At 37.0% G+C, this 15,076-nt stretch overlaps 1 protein-coding gene across 1 annotated transcript; it reads left to right on the top strand.

Moving 5' to 3' along the window:
• Positions 1-6,480: 6,480 nt before the first annotated feature.
• Positions 6,481-14,805, top strand: kcnk5b (potassium channel, subfamily K, member 5b). Its single transcript, XM_079889288.1, has 5 exons — positions 6,481-6,813; positions 9,205-9,316; positions 11,783-11,949; positions 12,042-12,210; positions 13,077-14,805. Exons 1-5 carry the CDS (start codon positions 6,628-6,630, stop codon positions 13,802-13,804), a joined length of 1,362 nt encoding a protein of 453 aa, XP_079745414.1. The 5' UTR covers positions 6,481-6,627; the 3' UTR covers positions 13,805-14,805.
• The last annotated feature ends 271 nt before the right edge of the window (positions 14,806-15,076 follow it).

The following is a 15,076-nucleotide window of genomic DNA, read 5'->3' as shown; positions in this document are numbered from 1 at the left end:
AAACCTTGTTGTATTATTTTAATTTAATACTGTGAAGATGCTTTGATACAATCTGTATTGTGAAAAGCGCTATACAAATATACTTGACTTGACTTGACTTGACTTAGAAATCATGGAGAGGGTCTGAAATTGTCATTGTAGGTGCATGTCCACTGTGAGAGACATAATCTAAAAAAAAAATCCAGAAATCACAATGTATTATTTTTTAACTATTTATTTGTATGATACAGCTGCAAATAAGTATTTGAACACCTGAGAAAATCAATGTTAATATTTGGTACAGTAGCCTTTGTTTGCAATTACAGAGGTCAAACGTTTCCTGTAGTTTTTCACCAGGTTTGCACACACTGCAGGATGGATTTTGGCCCACTCCTCCACATAGATCTTCTCTAGATCAGTCAGGTTTCTGGGCTGTCGCTGAGAAACACGGAGTTTGAGCTCCCTCCAAAGATTCTCTATTGGGTTTAGGTCTGGAGACTGGCTAGGCCACGCCAGAACCTTGATATGCTTCTTACAGAGCCACTCCTTGGTTATCCTGGCTGTGTGCTTCGGGTCATTGTCATGTTGGAAGACCCAGCCTCGACCCATCTTCAATGCTCTAACTGAGGGAAGGAGGTTGTTCCCCAAAATCTCGCAATACATGGCCCCGGTCATCCTCTCCTTAATACAGTGCAGTCGCCCTGTCCCATGTGCAGAAAAACACCCCCAAAGCATGATGCTACCACCCCCATGCTTCACAGTAGGGATGGTGTTCTTGGGATGGTACTCATCATTCTTCTTCCTCCAAACACGTTTAGTGGAATTATGACCAAAAAGTTCTATTTTGGTCTCATCCAGGGACGTGCAGAGACATTTTGAGGGGCAGGGGCTCAAGTGAAATAAAGGGCACTTCTCATAATTACGTTTTTTTTTTTTTTTTTTTATAAACAAAAAAGTATATATAGGGGGAGACCGGGGATGGTTGTAACACGGGTCAGTTGTAACAATTCCAATATGTCCAGTCAGGAACTAGTTACAAATCACCTGATTCACTTCGCACATGCTCAGTTTAGTTCTTATTCCACATGTGATAAAGTAGAGCCCTGTGGCTGACACAGCACATGTTAGAGTGGAAAAAACAATTTTGAGATAAGAAAGTTACTTTTTTTACTTTTTTTGTTTTTGTTATGGGAATTTCTGCTTTGTAGTTAAACTCATCAATCTTTTATTATGTTTATTGTGTGTCTGTGTAGATATTTTGCATGCAAGTTGTTAGTGCTAATGTTTTGCCTGTTAGCTGTAAGGTGAGCTAGTTCATGGCTACATGACTCTGGGTTAGTTGTAACAACAAGACTCTGGGTTAGTTGTAACAACAATGAAACATTACATTTTATTATGGCCAATACTATAGACTGACAGTAACAACCATGCTTACACAAATAGAATGTTCAAGTGTTCAAGTTCAATTTATTATGGTCAATTACTATGACAGAGTAACAACAGAGTCACACACACACATGCGCGCACACACATGCGCGCACGCGCACACACACACACACACACACACACACACACACACACACACACACACACACACACACACAATGTTCAAGTGTTCAATTTTATTAATTATTATTATTTAAAATTTACAATTTTATTATTAAATTTATTATAATTATTTTATTTATTATTTATTATAATTTTATCAATTTATAATGGTCAATTACTATGACTGAGAGTGACAAACACACTGAGACTAAGAGTGACACACACACATCAGTTATATTGAAAAGTCAGTGTTGAATAAAAACCTTTCAAAATAATTTTTTTTGTCAAAATCCTTATTTCATTATGTTACATATCACCCCGGTGGATATCATAATGTTACATCTCACCCCAGGGTATGTTACAACTAACCCAGACTATGGGGTGAATTGTAACATTTCACTCCTCGTGTTTGAAACTAAACCATGCATTTTCTGTTTGTGTTGCAAAGATAATAGCTATGTCATTTAATAGCAGACACTTGTAACTAGTTTGGATCACATTTTGAACACACTGACTTCAAAGTACTACAAGATATAGACAGAAAGGTCAAAACTGTTACAACCATCCCCGGTCTCCCCTATTAACGCAACTCTGACTTCCTTTTTAAAAAAATAATTAAAAAAGTTAATTTTATCTTCCTCAAACTCACGCAATTGTTTCATTTTCAAAAGATGTCTACAAAATAATCAGTTCACACAGAAACCATGGTCTCCTTAGTATTCACTAGGTTTATAGAGCAGCAAAGGAAACCATTCCACAATGTGCATGTTTTGAAAACATTTTCTATGCTTCTAGTTTCAAGTATACAGTATATGAAGAGTTCAGATGGAAAAGCCTCTAAGTGCCATCTGAAATTTTCTTCTAAAATGAGGATTTTTTTTCAAGCTCGTATATTTAAGTTCAGTAATTTAACTTAAATGACAATTAATAGGTAATTTTCATTGCCAGTAATGTGAAATAAGTGAACATAAACATACAAGCTTGATAAAAATGATTATTAAGGAAATTTCAGATGGCACTTAGAGGCTTTTTCATCTGAACTCTTCATATTTAGAATAACCTAAATAACTGCATCAAGCAGAGGGGCGTGTTTTACTAATAATGTGTTTATTTTTGCACAAGGCACTACATAATTTTAATTATTTTGGTGTTATCAGAATACATAACACTTTAAAATTAAACTTACCAAAATAAATGAGTAAAAATTAAATAAAAGCCAATGTCATGTATGTATTTGTGGTTGTATGGAATACTATTTTATAAAGGTTTAGAGGAAATAAAAAAAGTAAAATTACTCATAAATAAAAAGTTAATTTATAAATATTGTTATTTTTAATGTTTAATGTTAACTTATTTCTACTCAGTTTTATTTATTAATGTAGGCTACCAGATGCAGTTACTCAGATTTACTACATTTTTAGAGTGTATCCTCCATCTGTTTGCATCTGTAGATTTCTTCTAAATTCACCAATTTAGATTTCTAAATTTCAGGGGGAAAGACTCTTGATGGAAGTCATTAACTGAGGACGTTCTGTATGCAAATTAGGCGTCAACTAGTTAAAATGCACACATTTGCATCTAATTGACAGGGCAATAAATAGGATAAACAAAATAACTAAAGCATATCACCTGGTGGTGATATATGCTTATTTTATTAACTGATTTTATTACATGGCTTGGTTGAATTCCAATGTAGAATGCGGTCTGTTATTTCTTGATATCAGACCGCTGTGCGGAGTATAACACACCGTTGCCATGAAAAACGTTGCTGGATTCTAACCGTAGAGACGGAGCGTACTATTTTCTTTAGCGGAAGCAATACCGGGTTTAACAATCGGGGGAGAGGGAGAGGGAGCGCTTCAGAACTCCTTACCTGATATTTAGATATACTATTCTTCAATAAATATTTGTTTGACAGGGAAGCCGTGCGCAAACAGAAATATATATTTAAAAAAAAAAAAAAAAAAAAAAGGCACCCCAGAAAAAAAGGCACTTTCTCTCCAGGAATAAAAAGGGCAGGTGCTCAAGCCCCCTTTGATGTCTATGTGTGCACGTGCCTGGTCTCATCTGACCACATGACTTTCTCCCATGACTCCTCTGGATCATCCAAATGGTCATTGGTAAACTTAAGACGGGCCTTGACATGTGCTAGTTTAAGCAGGGGAACCTTCTGTGCCATGCATGATTTCAAACCATGACGTCTTAGTGTATTACCAACAGTAACCTTGGAAACGGTGGTCCCAGCTCTTTTCAGGTCATTGACCAGCTCCTCCCGTGTAGTTCTGGGCTGATTTCTCACCTTTCTTAGGATCATTGAGACCCCACGAGGTGAGATCTTGCATGGAGCCCCAGTCCGAGGGAGATTGACAGTCATGTTTAGCTTCTTCCATTTTCTAATGATTGCTCCAACAGTGGACCTTTTTTCACCAAGCTGCTTGGCAATTTCCCCGTAGCCCTTTCCAGCCTTGTGGAGGTGTACAATTTTGTCTCTAGTGTCTTTGGACAGCTCTTTGGTCTTGGCCATGTTAGTAGTTGGATTCTTACTGATTGTATGGGGTGGACAGGTGTCTTTATGCAGCTAACGACCTCAAACAGGTGCATCTAATTTAGGATAATAAATGGAGTGGAGGTGGACATTTTAAAGGCAGACTAACAGGTCTTTGAGGGTCAGAATTCTAGCTGATAAACAGGTGTTCAAATACTTATTTGCAGCTGTATCATACAAATAAATAGTTAAAAAATCATATATTGTGATTTCTGGATTTTTTTTTTTAGATTATGTCTCTCACAGTGGACATGCACCTACGATGACAATTTCAGACCCCTCCATGATTTCCAAGTGGGAGAACTTGCAAAATAGCAGGGTGTTCAAATACTTATTTTCCTCACTATATATATTTTTTCCTTATTTGTTGATTGACATGATAATTTGTCTATTATAACATTTGTCTTTGAAATAGTGATATTTTGTAACAATGGCTGTTAATGTTTGGTATTTTTTAATGTGGTAAGCCTGACTCTAAATACACTGACCTTATACTGTACATTTATCTGATTTGTCAAATACATAACAAGGGCTTGACAGAAAGAACATCCTGATGTTGAACATATTGAACATTGTTGCCAATCGTGTTGACTGAGGTACCAAGGTAACGCTATCTAGTTGGCTTTAACGTTAATGATTTGTAATGGTTAGAAGGCACCAGTTTGAAAATTATAAACCAAATCAATGATGTTTAACACATCACAGTGCATCATTTTCTATCCAAACTCTGTTTATGAATTTATAGCTGTCAATATATCTTTTTTAAATAAAAAAAAAAAGTTTAAATTTGTGAACTACAATAATTATTAAATATCAGAAATATGTAATTTCATTTTTGTGTGTGCTGTACTGCAAAGTTATCAGCAAATCCCTGTTTTGAACAGAAAGCATAATAACTTGGTTATACTGTTATACTTTTCAGATTATATGTTACTTAATAAGTATACAAAAACATTCTATTCTATATATTCTGTCTGTAAAGAATTACAATTTACGACTATTACGAGCCCACTGTTTATAGCCAAAAATTTAACAAAACACTAAAACATTTTTCAAAATATCTCCTTTTGTGATTCACAGTAGAAAGAAATGCACATAGGTTGAGTAAATGATGACACAATTCTCATTTTTGGCTTACTATCCCTTTAAGCATTTAGCTTAACTTTCAGTGCATGCAGCAAGACAGAACATGCCCCATGGAGGCTATTTTGACTTCTGCAAAGGAGTGGCAATACTCAGGCACATGAAGAGCCCCCTTCCCAATTCCATTACAAAAGGAGGAGGATTTCCACTACGCTGTGGGCATGAGTTCCTGTTTGGGATTTGGGAATTTGACTTTCAATTCACAGGCTTTTGCGTTGTCTATTTAAAGGTCACAGGATATTGTGAAAAATCCCCCAAACTTTTAATAGCTTTCTTCAGGTGTGAAGAAGGAAGAGTGCTGTCCGGTGTTCACACGGAGATGAAACCTTGAGTCACATTTCCTTTGAAAAACAAGACTTAGTATTTTGCTCAATCAGTAAGATGGATATCTACTGTAGGCCATATGTTACTCAATGAGTAAGAAGGAAGGAGATAACTTCAGTATGAAATGTCTTCTAAACTTTTTAACACAACCACGGATATTTTATCTCAACATAGAGATCAAGACAAAATAAACCACCGATGAAAAAATTGACTGACTGAAAGAAATGTAATTTCATAGAAATAAATAATATTTTAATGTAGATTAAAATAGGCTAGTAAACTATTTTAAATTGTAATATTTGACAAAATTACAAAAAAAAAAAAAAAAAAAAAAAATCTGTATTGTTTATTAAATAAATGCAGGCTTGATGAGCATAAGAGACTTTCAAAAGAATTAAAAATAGAAATGTTTCCAAACATTTGACCGGTACTGTCCTGAACATTTTCCTTAGTGGAACTTGTCCATTGTTCATGTGATGATGATATACAAAAATAAAAAGTTTATTGGCATCAATGGTTCGGTTTCATGAGGAGCCTTAAACATCATTGGAAAAAAAAATGTTCTTTGAAAATTGTTCTTTTAAGAACTGTTCCTTGAATGGTTCTTCTGTATGGCATCACTGTGAAAACACCATTTTTTGGAACCTTATTTTTAAAAGTGTACTCTGCAGTATGACACAGGTGTGAATTTGCGGAGAATTGACTTCATACATAGGCTACATCGATTAAACACCTTATAATTACAAAAATGACTAAGACGATTTGAGTTCTGAGTTGTCTTTGTCATCGAATGTTTTCATAGTCTTCATACTTGCCGCATTGAATATACTTTAAACTAAAATTTATCTTAGAATCTATTAAAGAGCAAAAAAAAAAAAAAAAAAAAAAAAAAAAAATCGTAGCCTCTAGCAAATCCGGACAGGCTGGCACTCCTCGCGTTCACACTTGCAGGCGTGGTTCCGAAATCCACTTCCTCCTCACCCGCATCATTACGTTTAAGTAACACATCACCAGAAACTTGGGAGACTTCAACAGTGTTTGCTTGGATGTAGCTGAGCAGAGAAAAACAACTAGGCTACTCCAATATTATGGCAGACAAAGGACCTATTTTGACCTCAGTCATCATTTTCTACTTGTCCATCGGAGCCGCGATATTTCAAATTCTCGAAGAGCCGAATTTGAAATCAGCTTTAGAAGAATATAAAAATAAAACTGCCTATTTATTAAATAAATATCCTTGTTTAAAGAAGGGTGATCTGGATGAGATCATTGAGGTAAGCTGATTTTTGATTCCACAAGTTTAGGTAGCACTAAACGGTTTGGTGGTTAGGTAAGTTAAACATTTCAGAAAGTTTTCAAAGTGTTTATCAAGCGTCGATTATTGCCGACGTAAAACATAACTGTTGCTATGGTGTTTCTCAAGCACAAGCGACTTAAGACAGTCTCGTCTGAACTTAATGTGAACTAAAAGAGCGTTTTCAACCCTTTTTACCTGGTTCTGTTACGCATACGCATGGGCTACAGAACCAATTCATCCAAGTATGGGCTAGGTTATACGAAACAAAGGGAAACTTTGTCGTAAACGTGTCAAATCTCTGGAGGTGACGGGGTTCGCGATCTTAAAAAGACTGAAGCGCTATTGTTTCATGTTTGTGGACTTTTCCCCCTATGGGCAATAAAAGTGGCGAAGTCATTCTTAGGAATGTGCCTTTGCCAGTCATACAATGTACACTCGTTCAGGTGCGACAAAGTACCAGGAGAAAGCGCGCGCCCACGTGCTTTGTGGTGCGAATATGAAAACAAAGCTAGTTTGTACATTTATGATTGTTTCGCTTTGATACAGTTTGTTAGTACTTTTCAAAACTACCTTCAAAAATTCTAGGTCTAATTTTAGTACTGTCCCCCCACCAAACTAAATTAATTATAAGACAAAATCACCTAGAGTAAGTTTTAACATTAAGTTCCATAACATAGGCTAACTGTAAAAATACAGTTAACTATTTTCTTTTACATCTAATTCTGGTTCATTTGACTATCATTTAATCCAGCAGATAGTAGTTAATAGTTAATTAATAAACCAAGGTTTATTATGCACTTTTGTGTAGTATCAATCAACATCTATGACATGTTTGAAACGGGATAATTGCCTGCTCATTTCATTTGGTAACCACCGATGTTTAATTTGTCACCAGAGAACATGATATATATAGGCTACTGCGACAGAGAAGAACCAGTCAATTCCATTGCAGACGCTACAAAATTACTGAAAAGATGAACTAGTTTAAATTCAGTCATACTATAAGAACATTTTATGAAGAACACCAGTAAGTATGCAGGCTATAGTATTGAGTAAATGTCATTCCTATGTACATTATGCTTGTTTCACAACTTTTAGTATTTGATTTACAGTATTGATACGGGCAGTAATGGCATATAATGTGTCGTATCTACACTGATCACAACTTTTAAAACAGTAAGGATAAATATTATTCATGTAAAGAGTTATTTTGGTTTGTGTTTTCAGTTTGTTTTGGGATTGTATATGTTTTCTAATATGAGACTTAACATTAAGTACTGTAACATTTGTCATTTGGAATCTCTAAGGCTCTAATGGTTTGATATTGAATTAGCTGATTGTTAAATTTGACCATAGTGCTAACATGATTATAAAAAAAATGTTTAAAAGCCATGTTTCTTGGGCGTGATATAACATGATGTGGCAAAATAAAACCTGTTCCTCAGGTTTTCATTCTACAATACTGAGGTGATGTTAAAGGTTCCATGAGGGTTTTTGCAGTGATCATTTTTTGTTTCCCCAAAGAACCTTTCAGCAAAAAGTTATTAACATTTTAACAATCTAAAGAACCTTATTCCTATATAAAGAACAAGTTGTGCAATGGAACCTTAGATGCCAATAAAGAACCTTTATATGAATGTAATATACTGTTATTCAAATAAGTGAGCTGGAAGATGCTAAATATAAGTTGTTTTTGTTGTATTTAAAGGAATAAGAAAAGTACATATGAGTTGTTCCGGTGACATATTAAGTCAGAATGAGATCAAGACTGTAGGGTGTCCTGTTCTTTTAGTCATTTTGGGTAGGGTGTGTTTGTTTGCTTAGCCGCTAATTTAGGCATTTAAATAATAGCCATGTTTACCGTCTGCAGAGATAGGCTGACTCTTGTTAGTGTATATGAAGACAAGGCTTTATTTTGTTGATATCTCCACAAACGCTAAACACTCTTCCTCTTTTCCTGTTGTTTTGACTGTCTGACGTATGGAAGCCCGTTTCCACCTCTTGAGTAAAAAATAAAATGGTTAACTGTAAGATGAGGTGTAAAATAAGAAATGAAGTTGCAATCGTGAAATACAATTTTAATTTTAGTCACAGTTGTGACATTAAGTCTTATAGAATTAAGTCAGTTACCTTTTTACTCAAAGTTAAAGCAGGTTTCTATTGCTACTAATGTTTGCAACGCAAATGAAATAAACCCTAAAGCTGCATCTGATTATAGTTTGTAAAGGTGAAGAATTCTTCTTTCATCCCCATTGTTTACATACAAACATTGTGTATTTCTCTTCTAGTTTCAGACTCTGTTTGCAGTATACTCATTTGGCATTTGTATTTATTGTAGTTAATATTTTGTTTAATGTTTCAACATCAGGTTGTGGCCGAGGCAGCTGGAAGAGGTGTGACTGTAACAACAGAGAAACAAGTCAACAACTGGAGTTGGGAGAACGCAGTTATTTTTGCTGCCACAGTTATCACTACCATAGGTAGATATTCCTATAGAGACATGTTTTGACTGTCTTTACTGACTTATTGCAGGCTTAAGTTAGAACTAGGGATAGCTCGGTTCCACTTTTTATCAGAGCCTTGTGTATCTGTCTATACCAATTCAATACTAGTACGTTTTTATATACAAATCTAGGCTGTCGATCTACGTAGTTCAGCTTACATTTCAAAAAGTTGATTGCTGACGCAGAGCAACAACTTACTGCGTGATAAAAAGCCTATAGAATGCAGTTAGATGCCCCTAAAATTCAAGATGTCAGGGCAAAAATGCCACTGTATGAGCTGTCTCGTCATGATATAGTAATATCACCCAAGTAACGAGCCCAATATCACGAGTGTTGTTTTTGTCCCGAATTGCACGAGTGCAAATGTGATATTGATTTTATACAACAGTTCAATAAATAAGAAGTTAAAATTGTGTTATCTTTTAAACACAACTTTGTTTGATTTGCACAATTTTGCCTACGAAAATATGACCTATAAAGCCAGGGCAGAACTCTTCTGCATCTCCGAGAAACACACAGTGGTGCTTAGTTTCTGAATGAATCCGTGTTTTGAGCAAATCAATCGGGTGAACCAATGATTCAATGGCTCGTTCACCAAGAGAGCAGTGGCAGCTCACGGGGGAGGCAAATTTGGGGGTGTAAATCCATAGCCGGTGGCTTGTGCCTCCGATGGTAAAAAAAAATTAGCCAATCACCATAGAGTATTTCGCTTACAGCGATTAGGAGTGTTGAGAAAAGTAACATGGCAGAGGAGGCTAGCCTCCCTTGGTATATCAACCAATCATCGACATGATGTAAATTACGTGATATTAGTTTGAACTGCGACCGCTGCTGTAACTATGGAGAGTAGAGATATAGAATATTTGATTGCAAACAAATTACTAAACTACCATTCAAACAACAGTTACAAAATAAAAATGAAGGAAGACTCCATGCCTTAATTGGATATAGGCTATACAGCAATCAGCTTCACTAAACGGCCGAACGTGCCCTTTTAACACAGACATTTAAAAGAAGGATGGATTTTTTCTTCAAATGATAGGCTAGGACTAAGTGGGTGAACTTATATTTACATTGTCTTGATGTATGTGTCGTTTTCTTTAAATATTCTGTCTGCAAGTGACCAAAAAAGTCATTTTAAAGCAGTTAAAAAAATCTGACCGCTAAAATTGTGTGTGCCGCCTCTATTTTAAAATCTCCCCCTCCCTTTCTCTATCCCGTCAGTCTCGCGTTTCAAGGTTTTCAGAGGCTCGCGGTTGTTACACTTACAGTGGTGAAATTACAAACAAGAAATACACATTCTGAGACATAAAATTAATAACTGGGAATTTTATTAACATTAAATTGTCCTTCTCCCATTTTCACCTCAGAATTTTGGGTAGGCTGGGGCTGGGCCTTTGCCTCCCCTGATGAGCCGCCACTGGCTCTTTGGCGGTGGTTTGGTGTGTCCCTAATTTAACAGCGAGTTAAACCACCATTCAGAATCAACTCCAGAAAATTCCTTTTAAACAGTAACGTTGATTTAATCCTGAATAAGCTGGGTTAATTCATCCTTAAAGGGGTGGTTCAGGATTTTCGACATCGGACCTCAGTTTCAAGTGAGCCTGGTTGTTATTCATCAGTGGAGACAGTTTTCAAAAAAATCCATCCAGTCCTTAGTTTTGGATAGTTCGCCTATGCTAGGCTAGCGCGAGTCAACGGTGCACGTTAGCCTGCCATTAAAAACAGTTTTACCCACTCCACAGTACACCAAAAGCAAATAAATTATAATGCCAGACTATCGATGTAAATGTCTGTTGAGAGAATAATGTTAGAAATCTACCCTTAAAACTACCCTTTAATCACATTGCATTAGTTATCATTTGTTCCCTGTATTTATAAGCAGTCTACAGCAGCGGCGGAGTTATATTTGGTTACCTAGGAAACCGAGAGAGCCGGTCCACATAACTATCACGCAAGTGTATTACCTGCCGCAGATAATTGAGATACAAGAGTACTTTGATTTCTAACATTATTCTCTCAATAGACATTTACATCGATAGTCTGCCATTATAATTTATTTGCTTTTGGTGTACTGTGGAGTGGGTAAAACTGTTTTTAATGGCAGGCTAACGTGCACCGTTGACTCGCGCTAGCCTAGCATAGGCGAACTATCCAAAACTAAGGACTGGATGAATTTTTTTGAAAACTGTCTCCACTGATGAATAACAACCAGGCTCACTTGAAAATGAGGTCCGATGTCGAAAATCCTGAACCACCCCTTTAAAAGAACAATTTGTTGAGTAAAAATAGTAAGTCTTTAGTTTTCGGTGTCGAAGCATTATTATTAGTATTTGATTGAGTCGAGTGTCACTTGGATTTGTAAGTACAATAATGGTTCCCAGATCTCCTAATGGCAGAAAACAAATATTGAACATGGACTTGTCTACTCAATGATTTCAGGTTACGGTAATGTTGCTCCGAAGACAATTGGAGGCCGTTTGTTCTGTATCCTGTATGGACTCTGTGGCATTCCTCTTTGCCTCACCTGGATAAGTGAGCTGGGTACTTTCTTTGCCGGCAGGGCAAAGCGTCTGAGTCAGGTGCTCCTCCACAGAGGCCTCACTGTGGTAAGAATATCATGATCAGAGCCTTTCACTTGTCTAAAGAGAAAAACAATGCTTTTACCATTTCCCTGTTCATGTTTTCTCCTTCATTACAGAAAAAAGTACAGTTCATCTGCACTATTGTATTCCTTTTATGGGGTTTACTGGTTCACTTGATCATCCCAGCCTTTGTGTTCATGACCATTGAGAAATGGACTTACTTGGAAGGCCTGTATTTCTCTTTTACCACCATGACGACTGTTGGTTTCGGTGACTATGTAGCAGGTATGTAGATTTATAAATTTTTGCTATCGTGAAATGGTCTTAAACAATTTCTCAAACTGCAACGTGTAAGGTTTTGTAATACATTTATATCATGCACACTTGCACAGATTTCTACACAAGCTGCAGGACACTATTAGCAGCATGTTAGACAGTGTTCAAAGCGCCAAATGCGAGTAAAAGTCAGTTGAAACGGTGTTACTCGCCAGTTGCCCGGTATTTTTTTATTTTATTTTTTTTTATGCATTTTGACAATGAATGGTGGTGATAATGTGATCATGATTTAGTGCAATCATCAAATCGCAACAGTTGTGATGTAATTATATAAATATATAGTCTGATGGGGTGCATGTTTCATGAGAACTGTAACAGCACTGTGTTTTCAGTTTCGATTCACAGTAAATGCTACTCTTCGATTCCAGGAATTGGATGCTTATATAAAATTACATTTTCAGTTCTGCTTATTGATTCCTGTGCGCGCATTTTAATGCTATTTTTAAATCATTCAAGCGCAAGAATATGCGAAAGAGAACTCAATTCGGCACTCGCGTGCTGTTTTCTATGAGCAAACATCCGCACAGAAAGCCGCCTCTCATAGTGTGCAAATGCTGAATTGGGTCTTTGGCATTTAAAAGTTAGAAAACCCCTGGTATAGCCTACTCTTTGCGTCCAGTGGAGAGGGGGCGTACTTTAAAAAAAGTACATGGCCCACTATCAATCTGAGATGTGGCACAAATCTTGGGTTCGCCTTTCGGAGTGCATCTTCTTTCTGTCCACCATACACCATACATTGTGAAATAGCTATAAAAAAATAGCTCTATATAGGTGTATGTTTTGAATAAAGGAAATTCACTTTTGTTCCTGTATAGGTGTGGACCCAGAAACCGACTACCCGAATCTCTACAGATTCTTTGTGCAGCTATGGATCTGCCTGGGTCTTGCCTGGTTGTCACTGTTCTTCAGCTGGAATGTGCATATGGTGGTCGAGGCTCATAAAGTGCTGAAGAAAAGGAGGCTGAGACGCCACAAGCTTCCCATTGATGACGTACCGGAAAAAAAAGTAGTAAAAAAAGCCCAGAAGCTGCCGCGTCTCACTGGCGCCATCGACATCTTTGAGTTCATGTCTGAGAAAGTTGAAGACTACACCGATGTCATCCGAGCTATTGGAGCAGCCGAGAAAGGGAAAAAGAAGCAGGAGGAGGAACTGGCACGGTCCAAGAGCTGCAGTGACCTACTGCAGGGCCTGATCATCCCACTCGATCACTCTCCTCGACTGAAACGGCGGTTCAGCGTCAGTGCGAACATGCGCATGGACATTTCTGGAGAGTTTACGGATGGCCTCAACAACAACCAAGAGGAACAGGCACTACTGAAAGAGCACCACAGAGACCAAAAAGACCCTAAGATTGATAGAAAGGGAATTAAGAGAGCTGAGAAGCCTGGACTCTGTTCATGGGAAACCAGAAAATCTGACCCATCAATCTTTCAGAGCCCTGTTCAAAGCCCTACCGTTACTACCATTAATAGGGGTTCAAGATTCTCAGTATCCAAAGTCTCAGAAGACCATTTAGTAGGAAAGAGAAAAAGCATTGGTTGAAGAAGAGACCGATCTACGATGTCTTCAAAAACAAATTCAGCTCTGCTTTAAAATCAGTAGTAAGGGATCAAGATTCTCAGTGTCTAATGTGTCAAAGACTATTTGTTAAAGAGAAAAAGCAGTGGTTGAAGAAGACTGATCTACAAGGTCTAAAAGACTGAAAGAAAGACAATGTCTTCAAAATCAGTAGTTGAGGATCAAGATTCTCAGTGTCTAAAGTTTCGGTAGACTTTTGGGGAAAAGAAAAGGCATTGGTTGAAGAAGACTGATCTACTAGGTCTAAAAGACTAAAGCAAAGACTGATCTACAAGGTTGCAGATAGACTGGTCTACAATGTCTTCAAAACAATTCAGCTCTGCTTTAAATCATGAATTTTCAGATGTGAAGATCATTATGATTGAGCTGATACTAGAGGAGCTAAAAAGAGTAACTTAAAGACCCAAGAATGTTGCTCTGATATGCAGACAGGTGCATCCTCTTGCAAAATCAAGCTGCAAAATTATTCATCGCTTTTCGCAGTATTGAAAAACATTCAGGTAACACACATGGTCTTGCAGACAGTCTGTGACCAAGATAAGGATATGAGGGTTGGCAGAGGAAATGAAACCGATTTCCTTCCATGCCCTGGACCTTCACAGACATTGGACAGTTTGGGTGTGGTACTGTGGTTTTAACCATGGGTTTTTCATTCTTTCTCTGGATTTATGTTAACAAAATGACTGCCAGGACAAATCTCTGGCTATGTTTGAAATGGAATACTAGCGCACTGCTAACTGTGCAGTATATACTGAATAATGCGCTCTTTTCTTTTAAATTAATACAACTTAAGCTCGTATGCCATTGCCATTACCATTAGCGACATGAAAGGAATTGGAAAAATGATGACTTTTCAAGCAGGTTTTACAAACACTACCTGTAGCTTGATCGGACAACCAGATAGCCCTGCCCTGAACTCACGCCATTGGTTAAGCCAATATTGCTGTGTCGGGATGCTCAAACAAATAGAGCAATGTTTTAATACCATTGCAGTGTTTTACAGTGTTGTTAGATGGAATCAGTTAAATATTAAGCTGAGATTGTCAATATCCATATTTTGTATAGATAGATGGAATAGAAAATTACATCTATTGAACCGGGAACTTCCCTTTAAAAATAGTTTGTGAAACAGTATGCAGTATGAGTATAATGCTGTTGTTGTCACATGACCTCATTGTATGTATAAATCTGTGTTTTATCCAGTTATTTATGAGAAGGTTTTACCCAGTTTTATGT

This window comes from Squalius cephalus (assembly GCF_949319135.1).
Source record: "Squalius cephalus genome assembly, chromosome: 12".
NCBI lineage: Eukaryota > Metazoa > Chordata > Actinopteri > Cypriniformes > Leuciscidae > Squalius > Squalius cephalus.
This window is presented reverse-complemented; position numbering and strand designations above follow the sequence as displayed.